This window comes from Beta vulgaris, chromosome 7 (assembly GCF_026745355.1).
Source record: "Beta vulgaris subsp. vulgaris cultivar EL10 chromosome 7, EL10.2, whole genome shotgun sequence".
Taxonomy (NCBI): Eukaryota; Viridiplantae; Streptophyta; class Magnoliopsida; order Caryophyllales; family Amaranthaceae; genus Beta; species Beta vulgaris.
Window position 1 is genome coordinate 30,205,633 of NC_079208.1, and position 26,177 is coordinate 30,231,809.

Here is a 26,177-nt window from a genome sequence, read left to right on the forward strand (position 1 = left end):
ATGCTCACTCCTCAGGTAAGTTCAATTTCTAAAAACTGCTTAGGCCATGCTATCTAAGGATCCTCTTCATTACAATGAGCAGGTTTCTAGTTCTATTAACATTTTCAAGATCATTTACATTCCTATTCACCCAAATTGGAAGGTTTTCTTATGGAAAATGATACAGAATCGCTTACCTACTCGAGCAAATATGCTTACCAGAGGCTTGAGACTTGACCCGAATTGTTATTAATGTCACCACATTTTGGAAGATCAAACCATGTGTTCTAAAATTGTGCTCATGTTGCTATGCTTTGGAATCAGCCTTTAGTTCTACTTCTTTTAACCTAATATGATCCATCATCTCAGACAGAATGGATCATTACACATATCCTGCTCTTTCGAAGCGAGGATGGTCTTAGTGGTGAACGTCTCATCAAGTCATTATTTCTCCGTGGTCTCTTTGGCTTCATATATTTGATCTTTTTTTTAGGGATGGTCAGGTTTTATCCTTATGACTTTACAACAAAGATCCAATCATTCTCGTTTTATCTAAAATGGTCCCCTCACACTACAAGAATGAATGGCAATTGCGACTAACCTTTACGACCGTGCGGAAATCCGATCGTAAAAAGCTACCAATTACATCGAGATTTGGAACCCGTCGTAGATATTAAGGTTATTTTGCAACGAGTCCTAAATTGGGTGGTAAACGATAAAATCTGGTCGTAAAATGTGTGAAATTGTGCGAAAAAAAAATGAGCGGGAGCTTTCCCGGTTTCTCAATTTTTTAACATCCATTTAATTAGTAATTACAACGTGATAAACGGTTGCAAAAGACTATTGAAATTTTTAAAAATATCATTAATTTGTTAATCCCCAAAAATTAAAAAAAGCCCTACGCTTCTTAGTCCTCAGTACGTACTATTCCATTGCGGTTCTCTCTCATCGAGCTTCATACTGCGCGAACTCCTCTCTGTTCATCTCGAATTTCTGGGTAAATTTCTCCATCATTCATGCTATAAAGCCAAAATCAGATGTTCTCTTTTGTTTTTTTTCGCCTTAATTGACGGTCTTCATGTTTTTGTTCATCTATTTTTCATGGTTCTACGGGAATTCTCGACCTAGATTCATCCCATTGGCGCCCCAATTTGTGAGATATTTTCATAATCTCCAACCATAATTGCGAGATATTAGGTATTATTCTTCCATATTCAAGCATAATTTTGATTTAAATATTTTCATAATCGTAAACCATAATTGTCGATTTTTTTTTTTACGGGGATATAATTGTCGAATTTGGCTGTATTATGTTCGTTTGGTGTGATTTTATTAGAATCTTAAACCAAAATTGGTGCTTTGAAACCCCAATCAAACCAAACGACAAAAAGACATTCTGAATTGTGATTTGCTTGTTGTCCAGTATATGTGCTTTGAAACAAAGGTGTGAGAAGAGAATGGACGACTAGGATGGTGCAAGATACCTAAAAATAGTGTTGGGTTAAAGAGAATTGGAATGAGCTTGTTAGGAGAATGTAAGCTTGGGTTGTCTAATTCTATATTAAAATTAGACCGTCTATTATAATAATTTGTGATATCTATAAAGGGGAAAAGGTTGTTATTAAACTTCATCCATTAGTATGTGCCTATTCAAATTGAAGAAGTGATTTGAAACAGTTCTTGTAACATTAAACCATTATCAAAATTATTCATAGTAAAATGCTTTAGGACTTCTATTAGTAAATATTTTCAACAGCTTTATGATCTGGTCAATTTTCACCATCTAGTACTAAGATCCAAATTCAAATCAAGAAGTCATGACAATAATGTGCGAGATTTGCTCGATGTAAAACATTTTGCTGTAATTGGATTGGTTGTTCAGTTAAATCATACAAGTCGGACCGCTGTTATTTGTATACGTAGCTCCTTAGTGATCAAGTAATATACAACTTTGATACTCTGAGAAAAGTTGTGCTGAACTGCTAATACTTAACGAGATCATCCTTTGACTATTGGAGTTTATGTGCTCAATCTGAGTATCCAAATCTGAAGTTGAGTTTTAATTGTAATTGTACATGTATTGACAGAATACTTAAGCGTTCGAAAATTGTTATTTATTTCCAATGATATTTCATGACTTTATATGGTGTGTGAAGGTGTGGTGCTACCGTGCTAGTCAGTAAGTATGTGATGGATATCTGGTGCTAGTCAGTTAGCATGTGATGGATATTCAACTAATTAATGCTTGGGGTTTCTAGGTTCTAATGACATGTTATTCAAGGTTAATTATTTGCTAACACTTGGATTTGGATTTGGATTTGGATTTTGTCGTAGGTTGTATACCAACAATTGGGGTTTGTGTCGTGATCCTTCGTGTTGTCTCCTTTTCTGCGTGTTTGACAACGATCTTGCACACTACACATAGTCCTAACATATTGGAAAGGTAAATTATTAGATTCTTTTTAATATTCATGCTTTATTTATAATTTTAAACCATAGATATTCTCCATTTATGAAATTAGATACGTTATTATCTTATTATAAGAAAACATTACATTTGTTTGTTCAGAATACAATGGCCCCTTGTAAGGAATGGATGAAACTTTCCCGAGATGATCGTTTGAATGCTGAATATGAAATAGGCGTTGAAAACTTTTTAAAATATGCATCTGAAAAGTCGGGAGAAATAGAAAAGATTAAATGTCCTTGCGTAAAGTGCTTAAATGCATCATTTCATTCTCTAAATATGGTAAAAGATCACTTATTAACTTATGGAATCATCGAGGGTTATACATTTTGGTATCACCATGGGGAAAGAGTTGGGGAGGATACCTTTGAATCACAATCTAGCGAAGAAGTAGGAGATGATGAGTTATTAGATGACTATAACGAAAATGAGATGGATACAATACTTAGGGATTTTTTTCCTAATTGTAGTGGTTTTGCTGAAAATGACTCCTTTAGTGAATTACGGGCTGAAGATCCGAATGATGATGCTAAGAAATTCTTTAGATTATTTGATGATATGCAAAAGCCATTATTTGAAGGTTCTAAGTCGTCAAGATTGTCTACAATTGTTAACTTGCTTCATATTAAAACTCTTGGGAGGTGGAGTAATGACTCATTTACTATGTTATTGCAATACTTAAAGATCATTTGTTACCAAAAGACTCAACTCTTCCTACTTCCTATTATGATGCAAAAAAGACCACTAAAGATTTGGGGCTTTCATATAAAAAGATTGATGCTTGTGTTAATGATTGTATGTTATTTTGGAAAGATGATGAACAATTAGAATATTGCAAAATTTGCAATGCTTCTAGGTGGAAGCAAGGTAAGAATAGTGGGGAAATTAGAACGAAAGAAAATGGTAAAAGAATACCTGAAAAGGTCCTTCGATATTTTCCGCTTAAGCCAAGAATTCAACGTTTGTTCATGTGCTCTAAGACAGCTCATCATATGAGATGGCATCATGAAAGGTCTGTCGAAGATGGTTTTATTGAGCACCCCGCAGATGGGAAAGCATGGAAACATTTTGATGAGAAAAATGTAACTTTTTTCTTCTGAATCTCGTAATGTTAGGTTAGGGCTTATAAGTGATGGATTTAATCCCTTTTCTAATGTTGCAAAACCGTATAGTATTTGGCCTGTGATGCTAGTTCCATACAATTTGCCTCCTTCGATGTGTATGAAACCTTCTAGTATGCTATTGTCAATGCTTATACCTGGTCCAAAGGGTCCTGGCGATGCTATTGATGTGTATTTGCAGCCTTTGATAGAAGAGCTTAAAGAGTTGTGGGAAGTTGGTGTTGAAACTTATGATGCTTCAAAAAAAGAAAATTTTAAAATGCATGCGGCTTTGCTGTTAACTATCAATGATTTTCCCGCTTATGGAATGTTATCTGGATGGAGTACCAAGGGGAAGAGAGCATGTCCTTGTTGTCATAAAGAAACTTCTTATATGTGGTTACCTAATTGTTTTAAGCATGTCTATATGTGTCATCGACGTTTTCTTCCTATTAATCACCCATGGCGAAGGAAGAAAGATGTTTTTGGAAAGAAAGAAAAAGGAGAGGCACCTAAGCCATTATCAGGGGAGGAAGTTCTTGAACAAGTTAGAGATCTTGAAGGTATATGTTTGTCCAAAGATCCCAGTAAGAAGACGAAAGTGTCACATAAGATCAGAGGCATAATTGGAATAAGAAAAGTATTTTCTTTGAGTTGCCTTATTGGAAAACACTTTTATTACGACATAATTTAGATGTAATGCACATTGAAAAGAACATATGTGATATTATTCTGGGAACCATCATGAACATTAAAGGACAAACTAAAGACACAGCTAATTCTCGTTTTGATATGGAGGGATTAGGTATAATGCCAAAGCTACATCCTATTTCAAAGGGTGACAAGATTGAATTACCCCCCGCACCATACACACTATCTAAGAGTCAAAAAGAGATATTGTGTCGTTTTTTAAAAGAGTTGAAAGTTCCCGATGGCTATTCTTCTAATATTTCTCGATGTGTAAATGTAAAAGACTGTAAGATTTCAGGATTGAAGAGTCATGATTGCCATGTCCTGCTACAAAGCATACTTCCTCTTGTGATTCGCGGCCTTTTGGTGAAAGATGTATCCGAGCCTTTAGTTGAGCTTTGTCAGTTTTTCGGTGTGCTCTGTGCTAGGTCTGTGCAAGTTGAACATCTAGAGAAAATCAAATCCCAAATTCCTTTAACTCTTTCGAAGTTAGAAGCATGGTTGCCTCCTTCTTGTTTTGATTTCATGCTTCATTTAAGTGTCCACCTAGCTGATGAGTTAATTCTTGGCGGTCCTGTCCATTTTCGTTGGATGTATCCTGGGGAACGATATCTCCATAAACTCAAGTTATATGTGCTTAATAAAGCACGTCCGGAGGGCTCAATAGCGGAGGGTTATATTGTTGACGAGTGTATGACTCTATGCTCAAGGTACTTAGATGACGTTGAAACAAAATTTAATCGTCTTGAGCGTAACTGTGATGGTGATGATGTACTGCGAGGAAACTATCTATATTTTCTCACCCTGGAAGGCCCTTAGGGGGCGGAAAAACCAACAATTTGGACGTGTATGAAAAGAGCAGGCTCACATCTATGCTTTAAAGAATTGCATTGAAGTTGACCCATTCTATAAGTGAGTAGTTATAACATTTGTTTGATGTTTCAGATGTTTTTATTTAATTTTAACTAATTTACTGTCCAACATAGAGAATATGCTGAAATGATAGCACATGAAGGAGTTGAACTTTCCCAACATCAACGAGATGTGAACTTTGCGAGTTGGTTTAGAAAAAAAGTACATTTTCATTCCGGAAAAGTTTTATCTTTGACTTTGATAATTTGAGATTGCATTTTGATCGTTATTATGTGTATTTTCCAGATTGAAAAGTTGGACGAACAAAAAGCATGTCCTTATGGGGAAGAATTTCTATCTTTAGCACGTGGTCCTATATACAGTTCTAGGTCTTTTAGTGGTTATGTCACTAAGGGATTTAGGTTTCATACATTACACCGTGATAGAAACTTGAGAACACAAAATAGTGGAGTAGTGGTGTTGGGTGATACTGGTGAGGAAAAAGAGGCCTTAGACTTTTATGGGGCATTGACAGAATAATCAGAGTAGAGTATTGGGGGGTAATTATGTTGTATTTTTTCGGTGTGATTGGTATGATGTGCTTGATTCTAAGAAAGGAATTAATGTGGACAAATTTGGGTATGTTAGTGTTGATACACAACGGAACCTCAAAATAGATGAACCTTTTGTGCTAGCTAGCCAAGTGTCACAAGTGTTCTATGCAACAGATATTGTAAAAAAAGGTAACTGGCGTGTTGCAGTTACGACAAAACCTCGAGTTACATATGAGTTGGCAGTGGAGAAAGACAGTGATTCTCAAAGCATGGAAATCTTAGATAATGCCGAGGATGCGTATCAAGAACGTGAATCTTTTGGCTTTGTTGCATCTGCATCGGCATACACGCATAACGAGATGAATGATGAACACAGGGTTGACATGGAACCTGAGATTGTTGAGAACGTTGATGCTGTGGTAGTAAAGAAACGAAAGAGAAAAACTTAGAGATCCTTAAAATATTATTGTTTTAAGATGGATTATTATTAGATTGCATTTTCTTTATTTTTCTTTTTTAACAAAACAATATCTAAATAGTGTTTGGAAAGGTTATGTTTGTTGCTTAGAAGTAGTTGACAAGAGCTAATGTTGAAATAATTTATTAGTTCTTGCCTATATATTGGTGCTTAAAGTACTACTTGCTAAATTACAATGGCACAACTTTGAGATTTATAGTTTTCATGACTAATGTTGAAATAATTTATTAGTTCTTGCCTCATAACATTCATTTAGTAGGAAAGGTATGTACTAGCAATCTATATGTTCCATTTTTCATGGAGCTTGGAAGGATTTCTTGTTGTGATTACTTAGTTGTGTCAACATACCATGGAAAGTAACTACAGTAGATGAATCTTTGTTAATTACAATATATAGTTGTTGCATGCATGTGTCTGATTGGTGGATCAATTAGTTGAAGCAATCAGCATTCAATCTCTAATTAACCACCAAGTGATATTATATGTTGGGATTATATGTTGATTTCTATTCTGTATTTGGCTAAATATGGATTTTAGTTTTGTATTTTAGTTATGTATTTGGGATTATGAATAGAAAGCAGAACATGGATTTTAGTTCTGTATTTTAGTTCTGTTTTTGGGATTATGAATACAGTGATTTTAGTTCTGCTTTGTATTCATATTCAGTGATCTATTCTGTATTTGGCTGAATATGGATTTCTATTCAGTGATATTATAATAACATATATGTTGATTTCTATAGATGTTCCCAGACCCAAGGATGGAGGTAGTTAGTTTTGAATAGTTCTGTATGATGGTTTTGTTCACACTTACATTTTCTGTTTCATGTAACCTCTATTTCTTTCTTCTTCATTCTTGTCGATGTTTTATTGCAAACGCAGATTTTACTTCAATCAAGCTGTCTCGACATGGTTTAGCAATTGGTGCAACAATATCACCATTGGTTCGTGTTCTTGTTTGGATTTGCTTTCCTCTTGCCTATCCTATAAGCAAGGTGATAATTTTCTGGTATCATATAGCAGCCAAATGAGAATTTCTTGTCATGTTAAGCATCTTCCCTGCTGTATCTGAGTAATCTGACATGATGTGTTAAACTAGAAAACATCTGCCCTGCTGTAACCTCTAAAAGTTAGAACTTTGTTCTCTTCTCCTCGTCTCTACTCTCTATCTTTTTTTTCTTTAAACTTCAGCTTTTGCATAGAAGGGATGATAACATGTGAGCGTATAGTAACTGCTTTCATTAACAGAAATGTTCACTGAATAGAAATCAACGAGTGATAGATGGTTCATGTTATAGAATTATACCTTCACCTACGTTCTTTCATCAGGAACCTTTAAATTCTAACATAGTTTATAAGCACGTATTGGGTCTTTTTATTATACATTTCTGCAAATTGTAAACAGAATTATACCTTTGTTTTGTTGTTTGGACTATGGTTTTAAATCTTGGATACGGTTGTGATCCCGAACATTATCTCTTGACATGCCACTAACCAAAAGTAATACATGGACAGGTTAAGTTTTCGTGTATGTCATAATGACACTAGGTGGGAAGAAGAACATGTTTCTGGCACCTGGAATACTTGGTAAAAATCGTGGCAAAGGACTAAAAGCTACATTATTTTCGAGACGCTTAATGCAAAACCCCCTTCTTCGTCCACTTTAGGTGAAACAGTTACTTCCCCTAGGGTCACAAACCATGTACATGTTACTTCCTTACCTTCAAATTTAAATGTAACTAATGCAAGCCAAATGAACCAACGGACTACTAATGAGGAAATGGAAAAGGAGCTTACTTCCGTTCCTTCAACTTTATCTCTTGATGAGGAGATAGACCATGATGATTTCTTACAAAGATCCATCAATAATGATGCAATTAGTAAGTTTCTTGATCAAAGTTCTTCACAAGATGCCTTGAGGATCCAGGAGGAAGGTATGAAATTAACTTTGAACATCAAATTGTTATAATTCAAGCTTTAATTCTTTATATCCCATTAATGATTTTTTGTTGCTTTATGAAAGTATCCATCCCTACGGTTAGGAAGACAAATAGGAGACCGGATGCAAAGCCAAGGGGTGTTAACAAGTGCAAGAAAGTGGGAAATCTTAAAGAAGGTGAGAAATTAGAGGTGAATTTTTATAACAGTGGTCCAGTTGGAGACAACCATAAGGAAATGACAAGGCACATGGGCAAAATTGTTCGAGATCGCTTAATTTGTCCAGTTAGAGTGCATTCATGGAACGAGATAGATGATAGTGCAAAGGATCATATGTGGAAATTAGTTGTGGTAATGCTAACTTGACCTTTATATCGCATACACCGTAATTGCATACACAACTTTGTTTTCATTAATTTGTGTTCCAAATTTTTTCTTTTGCAGAACAAATTTGCAGGAAATGGCTTTGAGTTGGACCGTACAATAACCCTCTGCCATTTGAAAAGATTGTGGCAGAACTGGAGAGGGATCTTGATGCAGAATTCAATAATCAAAAAAGGTGGTACAGAAAATGCATTAAAAGAAACGCCAAATGATCTAACAAAGGAGGATTGGGAGTGGTTGGTAAAAGAGCATTTTACAAGTTCCAATTTCAAAGTATGTCATTTTCTTAATGTTTAGCATTTTAGTATGTCATTTTTGTAATGATTAACAACTCTTTTCCTTAATAGAGGTTTAATTACTAACATATACTTTGTGGTTGTAGAAAGTTAGTTCTAGAAATTCCGGAAACAGAGGACATTTAACAATGCCTCATCGCACTGGTAGCATGCCATTAGACAAGTAATTTGGGATGATATGGTAAGATTTTTAATTTATAGTCTTTTCTTTATATAATGCTCCTTTGATGGTTTGATTATTTTATATGAAGGGAGGTAAAGAAGGGAAGGAACCGCCTCCAATATCAGCTGTTTTTAAAAGGACAAGGAAAGAAAATCTGGAAATTTAGATGAAGACGAGGATGGCAAATATGTATGTAATATTTTCACAAATGTTCTAAACTGTTCAAAATAATGTTTATGTGAGCTCACAATAAACTTTTCTTTTTTGTGTTTTATTATTTTAGAATGAGATAGTTGACGTTGAGAAAGAGAATCCATCCCTATCACATTTTGAAGTTGTCGAAAAATGCTTTGGGGAACAAGATCGTGGTAGCGTTGTTTGCTTTGGGTTTGGTGTAACACCTAAAGATGTCAGAGGACCTTTACCAGTAGAGCAGAACTTATGGCACGTATCCAAGAGAAGGAACGAGAAAATGTTGACCTTAACAAAAAAATAGATGAAATAAAGGAGGACTACGGCAAAAAGATGAATGATATGGCAGCACAATTAAACATGTTAATGGAAGCTCATATTCAACGAACTAGTGGTCGGGACCAAGCTATGCATAACGTTCCAGGTGACTACGCTTTCTAACCTTTAAAGAATTAAATGTCTTTGATTTGCTGCTGTTGATATTAAAATGAATAGAAGGCTGGATCTCTGCATTTTGGAACGAAATTAGGAGATAATATATAAGGTGGATGAGGTGCTCGCTAGCTTAATTCTAAATTAGGGGAGTGTGTTGACCTCACCTAACTTCTCTCCTGATGTTAGTCTAGTTCAATTGCGACTGAAGAAATCAACTCTCTTTCTTGGACTATCCTTAAATTCTCTGTATTACATCAGACCTCACTCTCTTTCTTGCTGTGAGAAATTCTCTGTATTACATTCTGAACTATCTGTATTGCGACTGATGATGTATGTTAATGGAGATTTATGAAGAAAAGGAGATACTTGGGTAATGGATAAGTATTACCGTGGACATCGGCATGCGACTTCATTCACAAAATAACTTATAAAATCCATCTGTATGACCATCACTTGTTACTATCTATCAAACCGGCTTTATTTTTTCAGTCTAAATTCCTAGTAGAAGATAAAAATAAGATGTCCTAGATCAGCTATCTGAACTGTGAGCTCAACTAATCAATTATAATATTAACTTTGGTGAAAATCAGTAATATGCATCAAATTAACTATTAAAATTATGAAGCTACTTGCATGATCCTGCACGTCATGATCATCTTCATTACTGTCATTTTCTGCTGCTTCTCTGAGGTATAAACTCCCAACATGGAAAGGATCTGAGGGTCACATTCTGAACCACTCTGATTGCTAATATCATTAGCTATAAAATCTGATCTGAGGGTCCAGTAAGTTGTTGGAATGCTGGAAGTGCTATAGCACCTATAATCAACTGAGGACGGTTCTTCCTCTGAAGAAGGTTTCGGAAGGGATGTTTGATAGCCCTTGCTCTTTCACTAGCATCAACAAGGTCAGCAAATTCGGCCTCAACATTCGTGGTACCTCTGACTTTTTCTAACGCCCTCCTTCCCTCTTCTAACCTGCCTTGTTCCACCAGACTGTTTGGCAGTCCCATAATTTATGAAGTTAGCTACTAATATTCCAAGGCATGTGGTTAGCTGAAAGAGTTGATTAACAGCTCCTCGGATTTTTGCAGGCGCCATTTCAGAAAGATACAGTGGAACTGCCTGTAAGATTAAACAGAAAATAGAACACGGAATGTTAATTATTGCAGAACTTCTGAAATCTTGCTGAACTGTTAGAGAAATCACTTCTCAAGACCCAAATTGTTTTCACATGAAAGGAAGGAATGAAGAGAAAAATAAGTAGAAGTTGGGACTTACTTGATTGCCAAATCCAATGCCGAAACCTAGGAAAATTCTTCCAACAATGAGCATAGCAACATTTTTGGCAAAGGCATTGATGATACCTCCTGCCCTTGGTTCGAGTCAGAACATTATTAGGATAGTCATAGTTTACCATGTCTGCTTTATTTTGGTGGGGTGGTCTGAAGGAACATCTGGTTTACTAGAGTATTAACAAGTTTTAGAGTATTACTCCTAGTTTGGTCTTGTAGCTTACCCATTTCTTGTCCCTTTGTCAAATTTTGTTGGTTTGTGTATTAGCTGGGCTCATTTGTTTGAATATGTTGTCAAAAAAAAAAAAAATTGGCATGTCAACCTTGATTACTTCCTTTCATTTCTTTAATCTGCCACTTTAGCTGGGGGGATGCCTTTTTCATTTAGGCTTATGGAGTAATCACTTGTTGGATAAAAGGTATAGATGGATAACCCACAACTTGTTGCATGGTTTGAATCATTTGAATTTTCATAGTTTACACTAATTTTTTTGCTCATTGTTATTTATACTTCTACTTTGTCTGTTATGTGCTAAAAATTTATACATTGTAATTTATAATTTGTTACCTTTTGTTTTAGGGGCTTAGTAGCGAGGCGACTCATGATTGGGTAAAACTAATAATAACAATGACATGGGAGGAGATCCTTACATGAAGCTTGAGTTGGAATGATATGGACTAACATTGTGGGTCATACATTTTCTACAATGTGGAAGAATTACAATAGTTATGTTTTTTAGCTTGTGAAACTTTCTAGACTTTTTTATCGTATTGAACCGTTAGCTAAGATTGTAGATACTTTTGTTATTGGTACTTGTGTTTGGACATCTATGTACTTATGAATTATGTTTTATCACGATATTCGGAGTGAGTGGTATATGGTTTACAGTAAATATAGTGAATGCAAAGCAAGAATGGGCGAAAATGTAACAATTTGGTCCGGCAAAAAACGAAACAAATGCGGACGTAAAAAGTGCTATAAAAATCATTTAATAAAAGAACACCGACAAGAATTATGGCGTAAAATGTGTTGCAAGAAATGCATGAAAAAGAATTGCGACAAGAATTATGGTCGTTAGTGGTGTAATGAAATAGTTCCAAGAGTATAATTGCGACCGAAATTAGTCGTAGTTACGTCAACAATGACTTTAAAAAATGAGATTTACGACAAGAAATTCTGGTCGTAAAAAGAATCATTTGAATTTTTAAAAACTGAATTGCGGTAGTACTCGTCGCAGATACACAACGTTTTGCGACGAGTTTTTCACCTCGTCGTAAAAAATCAATGACGACGACTCGTCCAAACTGGTCGTAATTTTTTTTGCGACGGAGCCTTTTGCGACCGGGGACGACGGGACGGAAATCTCGTCATAAAAGGCGTCTGCGACGAGAAAAGCTCCATTAACAACAAGATTTCCCGTCGTTGATGAGCGTTATTCTTGTAGTGTCAATAACATATCTCGGGCCTAAGTTTTCTCCACCCACCTGAAAATAACGATAATAACCTCCTGGGTTTTGTGTGGAAAATCTAGGAAAGTAAAAATAGGGCACTCATAGTCATATTATTCTGGTTGATGGTGCTTGGGATCCAAGAACTACAAATATGGGTTTAGGTTGGTGTCTACAAAACTCTAGTAATTCCATTACACAAGGTACTCAGGGTGGGTGGGACTTATGGGTCTGCCATTTTGGCGTTTTACGTTGAGGCTTTGGCTTGTCTTCATGCTTTGGTCTGGGTTCAACAAAACCAACTTCAACATATCAACATGTTTAATGACTCTACTAACCTCGTGAAAGCCTTGCAAGATCATTTTTGCTCGCAGATAAATCTAATATGGACTATTAAGAAGATACGGACTCTGGCTAACGCTTTCACCTGGTGTTGCGTTACTAAAGTGTTGCGTAACAATGTTGCAGATGCAGATCTGATAACGAAGAAATGTCTTGCTATAATGACTTCCTTTTCTACAACTATGTTTTAGTTTTTTTTTGATTCGGTGTCAAAAAAAAAATCTCCAATGCTTTTCAAATAATCCATATATCACATGCACATATCTAAGTATTATTAAAATAGATTTAGCTGAAAAGAGGCTACAATTAGAATATGATCATCATCTGAATTGGTTTAGGACTTTGATTATTACTACAACACAATCAGTTTTTTTTTATTAGGTTTTTCTATGTTGTGTCCTTGTGTTTTATGAAACTCTACGTTGTACCCTGTCTTTTTGTACTTTTCACATTATACCCCTAAACTTTCTAAACGATACACAAAATACCCTTATACAACATAACAAGAAGTATATTTTGGGACGTTCTTATCATGTGGTTATAGGGTAGGGTTTTTAGCTTTGTTAGTTGATGAGGTTTTGGAAATGATCTTGAGAAATTGAAGGTTAATTGGAGTTTAGGGTAATTAATGTGTATATGAAAGGTAAACTACATATATTTTTGTATTTTGTTACTATGGGTGAAAAAACCACCGAAAATAAAGGATAGTACTCTTGTTCCCACGAGAACTAAAGGATATCTCACTAACCTCGACTAAAAGACACACACAAACCTCAATCTATGTGTTTTTTGTACTACTGCATGCTCTAATATCATTTGATGTGTAACGCCTTGGGTTTTAATTAAGGATTACAGGAATTGACATATCTTGAAATAAAGAACGAGTCTTTAAGCTTTTCTTGACATTTTAAAACTCGAATTTAACTAAAATCAATATATAGGAATCAAGATTTTTTTTTTAGAAAAATATTGAAGCTAGTTTGTGGAGTGGACGAATTTAAGTGATTTATATGTGTTTAGTGTCATTATGAATCTTGTAGAAGATCCACTTCTCAACTCTCAATCTAATTAAAGACCCGCTTCTAAAACTCTAAATTCTAAAAAGAATCTGCAACTCAAACATTAAGCGAACCTCAAACTTAAATATTAATCAATCACGTCTCCTTTAATATTCATATGCCACGAGATATATATAGTAGAAGGTGATCAAATGGCGCGTCGGGGCGGGTTCAGGAAGAACTACCCCTAAATTTATTACACATTTGTTGTTGGGCCAACTTTTTGTACCGAAAGCCCGCTTTTTTCGAGACAAAAACGAGTCGGGAAAAAATTTAAACTGAAATGTCATTTTGAGGTTGCCCAAAACCTGTCCCAAACCAAAAAAAATTGAGCCGCACCCAAACTTCGGCCCAAAATTTTTTCCCAAGCTCGAGCATTTTTTCGTGCCGGCCCGAGCTCACTTTGATCAGCTCTAATGTATAATAAATTTATTCCTAAACCAACGCTAATTAGGAAACTAAAAGATAAATAAATAAAAAACTAAACCAAGTAGAATTAGACTCCCAAGCACAACAGAATTCCACTTAGTATATACTCCTAAACGAAATAATAGATAACATGAGTTTGTTCGGAGACCTAAACCAAGTAAACTTAGGAAACCTAATTAACTCAAACTCTAAAACACACGGTTACTATTTAATAATTAAACCAAAATAAATAAATTCAAATGACTAAAATAAAACAAATAAATCCAAAGGCCTAGAATAGAAAAAAAAACGGTTTTTTTTACCGTATATCCCTGACAAATTTTTTTATTCACTAGTTAACCCTACTTTTTTCATATTAACCATATACATGAGTTTCTTGAAAATACATTAGAATGCCCTTGATGACTAGCGACGGTTAACTATGTTAGTCATTAACCTTAATTTACCCTAATTAACCCTAATTCTCTATCCCTAACCACCAACACTCAATCACCACGACCCTCCCCCCACCCCAGCCCTACCATCCACCCTCCCCCACCTCTCCCTGCAGCCCCCACCCCTAGTCAACCCCCTTCCAACGCAGCTACCCACCCCTCCCCACCCCCACCGACGCAAACCCCCACCCTACAACCCCCCCCCCCATCAGATTTCGAAGTCCCCACCTCTCCCTCCACCCATTCGAATTTCTTAACCGCTAATTTGACCATCCCTTCTCTCTCTTTCTCCTTCTCGAAGCAGTGCCGAAATTCGAAGGAAGTGGGAGAGGGGAGGCTACGGAATTCGAATGGGTAGGGGGAGCTGCGAAATTCGAATGTGTGGAGGGGAGGGGTGGAGGGTTGCAGAATTATAAGGGTTGAGGGAGGGTGGGGGGCTGCGGGCAAGGGGAGTGGTGGGATGGGGGTTGGAGAGTGGTGGTGGTTTTTGTTTTTGAAGGGAAGGTGCTGGTGGTTGAATGTTGGTGGTGAGGGAGAGAACTATCGTTAATTAGGATTTTTTTAGGGTTAATTAGGGTTAATAACTAACAGAGTTAACCGCCGATAATAATTGAGGGCATTCTAATGTATTTTCAAGAAACTCAAGAGTATATGGTGAATTTTGAAAAAGTAGGGGTATATGGTGAATTCTGAAAAAAATAATGGTATCTAGTGAATAAAAAAATTTATCAGGCAAACTCCTAGAGCTATAAGAGAATAAAAAAATTTATCAGGCAAACTCCTAGAGCTATAAGAGAGTCTTAACATAAAAGTCAGGAACAACTTCATTTCACATGATTGGTTTTATGGCTAAAGATCTAAACAAAGGATTCGACCTTCAATTACCTAATGAAGCACAATTATTATTAATCCTAAGTATGAGTGTTTCTCATAATTTATGTGAGGTGCATACACATTAATAATATTTTTACCGGATATTTTATATAAGATTTGAAAATTTTAAGGATACAATGTGGAAAGTTCCAAAAAGATGGATATAACTTAGAATTTCAATTTTACTGTTTCCACTTAATTATTTTACAATCCTCATTTTCTTAAATCCCTATATAATATGAATTACATGCAATGTAAAAGAGAAAGGAAAATTTAATAACATTTATTTATAATTTCGAGGAACAATGACATCATTTACGTGTAAATTCTTTAATTTTATCTCGTGTATCTAATGATTTTGTAATCCAAAGATGAATTTTTTTTTTTGGTTACATGAATGAAGTTAGGACACCCTTCTCTCAAGGGAGAACCCTAACGAATCAAGCAGAACAATTTTTTGAAGATGGGGTTCAGTGGAGGGGTCGAAGTCAACTGTGGCAGCAGAACTGGTATGCCCTTTTTTTGATAGGAGATCCGCTAATCGATTGGCTTCCCGAAATATATGATTTATGGTATAGAATCTGAAATGACTTAGAAGTTGGCATATGTCTTCAATGAGAGTTTGTATGGTCCAGGGACAAGCATATTGCCCTTGCAAAATTCTTACAACCACTTGGTTATCTCCTTCAATGTATAATTCTTTGATTTGCCGGTGGATGGCGAGTAGGAGACCATTCCTTAACCCCCATGCTTCCGCAATATGAGCTAAGGTTTGTCCAAATCATATACTTGAGCACCCATAATCTGTCCAGTAGAGTCTCGTATGACCACACCAGCAGCAGCTGAAGAGCCATTAACTGATCCATCAAAATTTAATTTATAATAACCCAAGGGAGGTGGTTTCCAGCAGACTGTAATTGATTTATGGGAACTGCAAGGAGGAAAAGAAGAGATAGTAAAAGAAAAATCCATCATAGTTCGTGCCTTCCATTCCGATTACAGATGTCATGCTCTGTAATAGATTTTTACTGAAATTAAGAGTATTATTTTCAAACACTATTAAATTACGTTCCTTCCAAATACTCCAGATATTATAACAAAATATTTGTAAGGCTTTTGGATAAGATTGGATATCAGTAAGGCATTGAGTGAGCTCATGTGGCACTATGTTATGAATCTTTTGTCTTATTATCTGTGAATTCCAATATTGAGAAATGGATGGGCAGGAGAAGAATAGATGGTCAATAGTTTCAGTAGTGTGTTTACAAACAGGACAGAGGTTGTCATTAGTGATTTGTCGGTGTTGTAGTATAGATTTTAGCGGGAGTCCATTTTGTAAGCATTGCTGTAGAAAAATCTGGATTTTTGGTGCTATGTCAATTTTCCATATCCAGTTGAACTGCCATGGAATAGTATCAGGAGTGTCATGAGCTAGCCAGGTAGTCGTTTCAACGGAAAAATTACCAGAACTAGTCAATCCCCAACAGGGATGATCAGGGGTAGGGGAGCTGGGGATAGGAATGCCTAATATCATGTGGACAATATGTGGTGGAACTAACTCAGTTAGGAGCAAGATATTCTATTGATTTGTAGGCAATATGACATTGTTTACGGTGAGTTCTAAATTAGCAATAGAAGATATCTGAGATCTAATAGTTTAGTAGACCTCTCAAAAGTTCAAAAGACGAACAGTGAATACAAGGGATATGTTGTTCAAAATATATGCAAAGATCCTTAGTTTAAGATTACAGAAAAAGGGGAGGGGGAACACCATTTGTTCTACAGGAACCCTTAGCTGTTTTCAACAACCTAAACCTCTCACAAGTTTATCAAAGTGAAATTCTAGTTCTTGTTTTAAGCAAGTGCACTTGTGCAAGCAGTAGTTGGGGTAGCATCTACATGTTTCTTTGCTAAACTGTATTTTGCAGTGATGAACCTGGAAAATCATACCACTATGAGAAGGATTGCAAGAGATCAAGTTATTGAACACTATCAGTCCATTTTGTGGGAGGTAGAAATGGCGGTAAGTCGGTAATGGTAATGAAATCATATATACTTTGCAAAAAAAAATGTGTGCAAATCATAGAATATGGATATATCACCATAAACCCCAATCCATCTCCAAACCTGTGACTTGCTTCACAATTTCACTTCCACTCAATACCACCCTCAAGTGAAAATAGATCGTAATGGTATTTTTGTGAAGAAAAGCACAAGTTTAGGAGTGGACAAAGATTACCGTAGAATATGGAATTAGGAATTGTGACTATTCCAATTACAATTCCATTAGTTATCCAAACAAGGGGATTGGGCCAATATCATTTCGAATGAAATGATGGTTCCCAAGCAGGCCCTAATATTTTTATTATAAACTGTCTACAGAGATTGTACTTAATACATTAACTGAAATAAAATTTCTTTGTTACTTTGTGTCATGTCTTATTTATTTCAACTTGAAATTTGTACATACAATATGGATTAGATTAGGAGTGTGTTTCTTATTACAATACAATCAATTTTATTTCATTAGGTTTTTCTATATAATGCCCATGTGTTTTACGAAATTCTACATTGTACCCTACCTTTTTTAACTTTTCATACTATACCCCCTAAATTTTCTAAACGATACACAAAATACCCTTATGTAAAATACCAAGGAGTAGATTTTAGGACGTTAGTTGACTTATTAGTTCACTGAGCTTTTGGGTATGATCTTGAGAAATTGATGGCTAAGTGGAGTTTAGGGTAATTGATGTGTTTATGAAAAGGTAAGCTATGCATATCTTTGAATTTTGTTATCATGGATGAAAAACCACTGATGATAAAGGGATAGTACTCTTGTTCCCACGAGAATCGGATGATCCTTCACTAACCTCGACTAGGAAATACACATAAACCTCAATCTATGTTTTTTTTGTATGACCACATGCTCTAATACCATTTGATGTGGAAGGCCTTGGGGTTTAATCAAGGATTATAGGAATTGATAGATCTTGAAAGAAAGAACGAGTCTTTAAGATTTTCTTGATATTTTAAAACTCGAATTTAACTAAAATCAATGGATATGAATCAAGATCTTTGTATGTTTAGAAAAATCTTGAAGCTAGTTTGTGGAACGGAAGAATTTAAGTGGTTTATATGTGTTCAGTGTCACTCTAAATCTTGTAAATGATCCGCTTCTCAATTTCTCTGAATCTAATTAAAGATCTGCTTCTAAAACTCAGAATTCTAAAAAGAAGCTGCAACTCAAAGATTAAGGAAAAGCTCAAACTCAAATATTAATCGATCACATCTCCTTTATTATTCATATGTCATGAAATATATATAATAAAGTTATTCGTAATCCCACACTAATTAGGAAACTAAAAGATAAATAAAATAAACTAAACCAAGTAGAATTAGACTCATAGGCTTAATAGGATTCCACTTAGTATATACTTCTAAACTAAATAAAAAAACATGAGTTTGTTTGGAGACCTAAATCAAGTAAACTTATAAATCCTAATTAACTCCAAACTCTAAAACACATTGCTTAACCTTTTTTTAAGAGAGATTTCATCAACTAAAAGCTAAAGGAATCTAATAGATATTAAAGAAATATAACATACAACCAAACAAAACTAACTCAAATTCGTGTTCAGAAAAACTATAATGAACAAGATTGAGCAATACAACGCGACACCCGTGTATTTGTTGAATCAAGCAACTATTGATGAGGAAATCTATCATTCTGATATAGTATGGAGAAGTGCATTCTTAATCGAGTCATGTTGTCCGCATCCGAGTTCTCAATACATTCATGTTCGTAGAGTTGAATTTCAACCAATAAGAATAATTTCTCATACCTAAAGACAAACAAACCAGACTCACAACTTCTATAAGGGAGAAAGAGATCTCTACAATAGACTAAAATTCCCCCATAACAGGGCTAGAGAAACTCTCATAATGAGACTACATTATTAAACAAAATAAGAAAATAAATTTAAATTTGAAAATAAAAGAGGAAAAAGGGCTTACCATGGATGAAATTATCCATGGCAACTCCTAACTTATGAAGGGGTATAGGAGAAAAGAAGGGCAGCTAAAGAGAATACTAAGTTTAGATTTAGGGAGAGAAAATTTCCACACTAGAGGATATAACACACTGTTTAACTGATTAAAAAAAAACAAATAATTTCTAACGTGTAAAATAATTACTAAAATAAAACAAATAAATCCTAAGGCCTAAAATGGAAGGAAAAAAAAAAACCTCTCAAATGAAAGATAAAAACCTATAGGCAAACTCCTAAAGCTAAGAGAGTCTTTACATAACCAAGACTTCTATAAAAAATTAAAAACATAATTTCACGTCATTGGTTTTATGGCCAAATATCGAATCTTGCACTAACTAAACTAAAGAATTCAACCTTTAATTACCTAAACAAAGCATAAGTATTATTAATCCTAAGATAAAGTGTTTCTCATAAAAAGATAATTTATATGATGTTTAGAAAGTTAGTATAATGTGAAAAATTTAAAAAACCGCATACAACACAGAATTTTTTCTGCCAAAAAATTTGATTTCACTGTTTCCACTGAGCAAATTTACAATCCTCATTTTCTTAAATAATATAATATAAAAAGAGAAGGAGAATACAATAACAATTATTTAGAATTTTAAGGAGCAATGACATCATTTACGTGCCTTTTATTCTTTAATTTTAAGCTCGTGGATCTCACAAGTTTGTAATCTAAAGCTGAAATGTTGCTTATTAGTAGATCACTCAATAGTTCAAAAAGGGACAGTGAATACAAGGGATATGTTGTTGTAAAATATGCAGAGATCAAAATTACAGAAAAGGGGGAGGGGGAACAAACTGGCCCTAGAAGATTCAACACCATTTGTTCTACAGGAACCTTTAGCTGCTTTCAGCAACCTAAACCTCCCACAAGTTTATCACATCGATATTCTACTTCTTGTTTTAAGCGAGTGCACCTGTGCAAGCAGTAGCTGGGGTAGCATCTACATGTTTCTTTGCCAAACTGTATTTCGCAGTGATAAATCTGGAAAATCATACCAATATAAGAATTGCAAGATATTAAGCTATAGAACATTAGTAGTCCATTTTGTGTATGGTATGACATGGCGATAATGGTAATGAAATCATATATACTTTGCAAGAAAGAAGATGTGTGCAAACCATAGAATATGGATAGATTACCATAAACCCCAATTCCATCTCCAAACATGTGATTTTCTTCACAAATTTTCATTTCCACTCAATACCACCTCCAAAGTGGTAATAGATCGTAATGGTATTTTTGCGAGGAAATCACAAGTTTAGGAGTGGACAAAGATTACCATAGAATATGGATAGACATAAATATATACTTCCTCCGTTTTTTTAGATGTTACACTTTCTATTTTAGGAAGTTTTAAATTAGATGTTACACTTTTATTTTGGGTAATAACTTCTCTCTATCTCTCTCCTATCACATGTTCACATGGGACCCTTTTGTTTTTCATTCTCTCTATCTCTCTCCTCTCCAAAAATTACCTAGGAGTCCGTGATTTGAAAAGTGTAACATCTAATAAAAAACGGAGGAAGTAATACACTAATACTTTCTGTCAAAGTTAAATGGAGAATAAATTTATTAACATTACCACCATTATTCCCATTTACCAAATGGGCAGTAGCAGCCATATTAACTTCATGGTCTGTAAAAGAAGCAACATACCTGAAAAAATCCCTCCACAAGAGCTCAAACATCAACCAATTCATTCCATCATCACCATCCTTCCGGTTTGAGGCAGATATTGTTCTGATAATTAATAATGAATATAAAAACATTAAGATGGTAAAAGAATTGCAGAACAGTGACAAAAGTACAAAACACACAAGTAAAACCAACCACATAAGAAACACAAAAAAGAGAACCAGACTTGAATATACCTAGAAGCAGTTTTCTTCAGCTCATCGAACATATGACGAGGAGAAAGGCATCCCATGGCTAGCCATGGAGAAATTTTGCATGAGAAGTTTGCACCATAAATGCTGTTAGTGCCGTCCTTGGACTTCGGTGGTTGTGCCTTACATTCAGCTGCAAATTTCCGGAGCCTTTGCATTGCTTCAGTCTCTCCTCCCACCAGGGAACCATTAGCAGCTGGTTTTCCATCCTAGAGAAATTTTACACAAATATGAGAAATTTGCCAAAATCATAATATTAAGAAAATATGCAGATCACATCAAAGTATATCTATTATCTAATAATCCAGTTCTAGGGCCTACAGTCAATCCAATCTTACAAGGTGCAAAGTCCAAATATTATTTTAATCGTGACTTAAAGAGTTGCCTTATAATTCCCCCTTTTGTCAATCTGTGTCCTCAAGGATTTGCAAACTTCACATGGTTAAACCTATTATGTGTTTCCATCACATACAAAGTCTACATTGCCCTCTGATTAATCAGAAAGGTCCAAATATGATTTAGCTAGCTGTTCCTCAATAATGGAATTCCATGGACAATTTTGCAAGTCATTGTAGCCAAATGCATGTTAAAGAAGGAAAATTTTCACCGATGTAAATTAAGATTTAAGAACCCATCTTGCCAACCCTCATGTCCTTGAGATCGTCTGCTTCTTCCTTCAAAAATAAAGCATCTATATATAACAAGACTGCTCACAGCATTGTGTCTGCTATGAATTCACATAGCTTGACACCATTAATGGCAGAAAATAAGGAAGATGAAGATTACATTAACGAACTGAGATTACAGCAAATGCAGATGATATTCAAGCTTTCGAGAGGCTTAATTCTCTCCCAAATGAACTCTTAAAAGCTCACCCAATTACTAATCAATTTTCAACATAACTTTCCCTCTTACATGGGTTGTATATATATAGTACTTCTTCCCAATTAACCCTCTAACTTATTCCCCAAGATACCTGTATTAACTTATAAAGCTATTCCTGAAATGTCCCTACTCCATATATCAGTTCGTAGCATGGTCATACCTATCACTAAGCTGGCTTTCCCAATTTGCTAATTGTAAATAGATCCTCATACAACAAAAGCGTTATTAGGAAGCATATAAAATAAAATGAACATTGAGGCAGACTTGAAAGCTTGGTTGTCCAACAAGACTACGAGACCAGGTTGGCAGCCATGTTTGCATTTTGCAATTAATAATAATTCTAGGAGAATACATTAATGAGATCAATACCATCCCAATACTTCCATGTTAGATGAATTCTACGATATTTTATAAAATTTACCTAAGAGACTGTCACATAGTAAAGGTCAAATTAAGTATATATCTGATGGTAAGACAAGACTACTTGCCATTTGAGTCGCCCTATCAACATTTACAACTAAACTATGTCCCAGCTACAATTTTTTCAAATGGTTACTTACAGTACATTCAGCTTGAATGGCTTCATATGTCAACCTACGCTTCAGTTTGATCTTTTAATTTTTTTTCCCTTAAAGACAGCCAAGCAAGTAAGCTTGTTTGGCTAGGTAGCACAGTACAATGTACACTTTATTGGTCAAGCAAGTTCTTCCATCCATCTTGTTGGAGGACTTCAAGCTACAGTATAAAGCACCCAAAGGAAAAGCCCTAGTGGTACCACTGTCCACTTCCTAAAAAGAGACCAGGGTTTGAATCCTTGGGACAACACCTTGGGGAACTGGGGGAAAGGGTTGTTGTTAAATTATGATTCTGTGCAAGAGAGGGTAAACTCCGGGATATACCTACCAAAAAGACAAAGGTCACAAAATATAGCAACCATTGGAGTTTCTTTAACAATATGGAGACTAATATGTTGAACTATATAGACCTTCCATACCCTTCACGCATAAACGAGCCTATGTTCTCTAGTCTACACTCCACAGAACCACCAGTAAAAGCATCACATAATCAAGTTATAAAACACCCTCCATATACTCTGCAAACTATATATAATCATACACTAAACCTATTTGTCAAATCCAAATGTCTTAAAAGAAAATGTTAAAAAGTCACAAAAGTTCAAGTACTTCCTCTTACAAAGCCATGTCTTGACATAATATACAGCTGCAAACTCAATTATAATCAGTCCACAATTTGAGCAAAACTGACAGCAATATACCATAGAATTGAGCACATTAAACAACAAATTCCATCACCTATATCATATTTTGAGCATTAGATCAATGAAAGAACCCGAGGAACAAAACCAAACAGAATCAAAGAAGATATCAAAGTGTTAGAAAGCAAGTACAACCTGGGACAATGTGGCATTTGGGTTGAGACCCAAATCAACAAGAGAAGGAATCTCTCCAGGTTCCACATCACCTCTAGAAGGCAACCCTTTGAACTGATCCAAAGCAGCAATAGTCTCCCTAACCTTCAACCCTTGTGCCTTCTCCCTAAACCCGCCATAATTAGTGGGCATCTCCTCCAATTTAAAGGGCAAATCCTCCATATGATACAATGTACTTCCCCAAAAGTACTTCAACTCCACTCCTTCCTCCTTCATTGCTGTCTCTATCCTCGCCTCCGCTTTCACCTCCTCCTTGGACACCTCTCGGTGCACGTACACCGCATCCGCCCCAATTATCTTAGCCATCTCAACAAGAACGGTCTCAGGCTTACCAATTCTCACAACTAAATCAGACCCTCTTTCCCTAAGATTCTTCCTAAGATCAGAAACTGATTCAATCAAGAAAGAAGCACGAAACGGGCCAGTTTTGTCGAACCCAGATGAGGATTTCCCATAATCTCTAGGGTCAAAACAGTATAAAGGAAGAACAGACATTGACTCATTGTTTGCATTTGTAAGACACTCATTATCATGAACTCTGAGGTCATTTCTGAACCAAACAATGGCGGCTCTGCGCGCTACTGCGCCATTGGAGGGTTCTGAAGGTAGGCGAGGAGTGAGAGAAAGAGGGTTTTGAATAGGGTAAGCTGAGAAAGATGATTTTTTGGAGAAGGGTTTTGGAGGAGAGATAGTGGAGGAGGAGAGAGAAATTGTTGAAAGAGCAGAAGTGATTTGAGGTGGGATCTTCACATTTTTGGGTGAGAAAAGTTGGGTGATTTTTGTTGGGATGAAGAAGTGAGTGGGGAGAATTGAAGAGAGAGAAAGAGTGATGGAAGCAGTTGGGGGTGTGAAAATTAATGGTGGGTTTTCAATTTCCGGGGTTTCTGAATTTTGGGGGGTAGTTGGTTCAATATCCATTGATGAGTTCTTTGTTGAGCTTTGAAGATAAGCTGTTGTCTCTTATTCTCAATTTTCAGGGACGGGGATGAATATGAATAATATATGAAAAAGGGGTTGTTGCTGGTAGAATAATGTTTGGTGATATTTGATTTTAATGGGTTTTCATTGTAATGGTTTACATTCAAGTGATTAGCTGACTGCACCTACCATCTTTTTTATTCAATAATCAAGCTTTATGCTTTTAAAATTTTTTACATATATATACTCATGTTGTCTTCTAGTGGGTTTGTTAAACATCGCTTTCAAATTTACTTAAAATCGCCCTAATCATCATATGAATGTATCATTATATCCTTACTTGTATTTTTTGATCTTTACTTCAACTTTTAACTCCTCCCATCTTCTCTCTCATTATCACCTTTCATTCACTCATCCTTCACTAGGGGTGTTTATGGGTGGTTAACAGCCCCAAAACAATATTTCGGTTCAGTAACCGGAAGTTTCGGTACGCTCTTTTTGTGAACCGTAACCGTTTAGATCGGTTACCGCCTAATAAGTGATTAACCGTTTTTCGGTACGGTTTTTCGGTTAACCATTAACCATTGTTTAAGTTATATTATTATGTTTTACTTATTGTACATATATATTTTCAATTTTTTCGTGCATATATTATAATATTATATATACTTTAATATAAAATGTATTATAAGGTGGATAATAAATTAATTGGAAAACATAACTAACACTAAGAATTCAGTTAATTTCCTAATTACAATGTTTATATTAGTACTAGAGTTTCAAATAATAAAATATTCCTCTAATTGCTGTAACTTAGCAACAAATATTAGAATTAACGTAATTGTTTGAAAATGTTTCACAACAATTAAATAGAGAAAAAAATATTTCGGTATTTCGGTTAACCATTCACTCAAAAATCATAACCGTAACCGTACCGTTTAACCGCTAATTTTATCGGTTCGGTAACCGTACCGTTCAAACTTTTTTTTGTCGGTACGATAACCACCCATTTAGACCGATTTTTCGGTATTTCGGTTTCGATTTTTTATGAACACCCCTATCCTTCACACACAAGAACCACCACCACCATCTAAACCCAAAAAAATGACAGACAACCCGTCGGAAAATCCAAGGCCACGGAAGAAGATTGTCCTCAGGCGTCAAACGAAGGAGACAATCTTCAGGGTTACGGAGACAAGACGCCAGCAAGAAGTTGTAGAGGGGGCGGCAGCAACAGCGGAGATGGCGACAGCAGAGGGAGCGACAGCGGCGTCGACGTCGTCGTCTCAGGTATATTTTTTATATATATAAAAAAAAAGCCTGAACGTTTGGCTTACCGTTCGGGGAGATGACAATCATGATGCATAATGTGTGGCATATATTGCATATTCCAGTTGAGGGGTGCACGATCCATGACACCACTCCGACTAGTGCTCTTAGGGGTTCGTTGCAGGCTCGATCGGTAGGACAATTGTAGAGCTCGGGAGTTATCGAGCCCTATATGCATGATCGATGTTTGTGGCAGTTAGGCCGTATGCAAATTGTACTTGTTCCTATTATTGCTCCGGAG

At 35.6% G+C, this 26,177-nt stretch overlaps 3 protein-coding genes across 3 annotated transcripts; 2 read left to right on the forward strand and 1 right to left on the reverse strand.

Annotated features, from left to right (window-relative positions):
* Positions 1-2,554: 2,554 nt before the first annotated feature.
* LOC104900417 (uncharacterized) lies at positions 2,555-6,091 on the forward strand. Its single transcript, XM_057390791.1, has 6 exons — positions 2,555-3,026; positions 3,260-3,458; positions 3,562-4,109; positions 4,304-5,007; positions 5,395-5,613; positions 5,702-6,091. Exons 1-6 carry the CDS (start codon positions 2,555-2,557, stop codon positions 6,089-6,091), a joined length of 2,532 nt encoding a protein of 843 aa, XP_057246774.1.
* Positions 6,092-7,759: 1,668 nt separating this feature from the next.
* LOC104898944 (uncharacterized) lies at positions 7,760-9,533 on the forward strand. The gene is made up of 4 exons (XM_057390792.1): positions 7,760-8,408; positions 8,502-8,714; positions 8,824-8,900; positions 9,308-9,533. Exons 1-4 carry the CDS (start codon positions 8,118-8,120, stop codon positions 9,531-9,533), a joined length of 807 nt encoding a protein of 268 aa, XP_057246775.1. The 5' UTR covers positions 7,760-8,117.
* Positions 9,534-20,137: 10,604 nt separating this feature from the next.
* On the reverse strand, positions 20,138-24,776 carry LOC104898943 (blue-light photoreceptor PHR2). Its single transcript, XM_010686082.4, has 4 exons — positions 23,651-24,776; positions 21,340-21,563; positions 21,125-21,208; positions 20,138-20,449 (listed from the first exon to the last, which is right to left on the reverse strand). The coding sequence occupies exons 1-4, from the start codon at positions 24,605-24,607 to the stop codon at positions 20,368-20,370; spliced, it is 1,347 nt and encodes a 448-aa protein (XP_010684384.1). The 5' UTR covers positions 24,608-24,776; the 3' UTR covers positions 20,138-20,367.
* Positions 24,777-26,177: the final 1,401 nt, after the last annotated feature.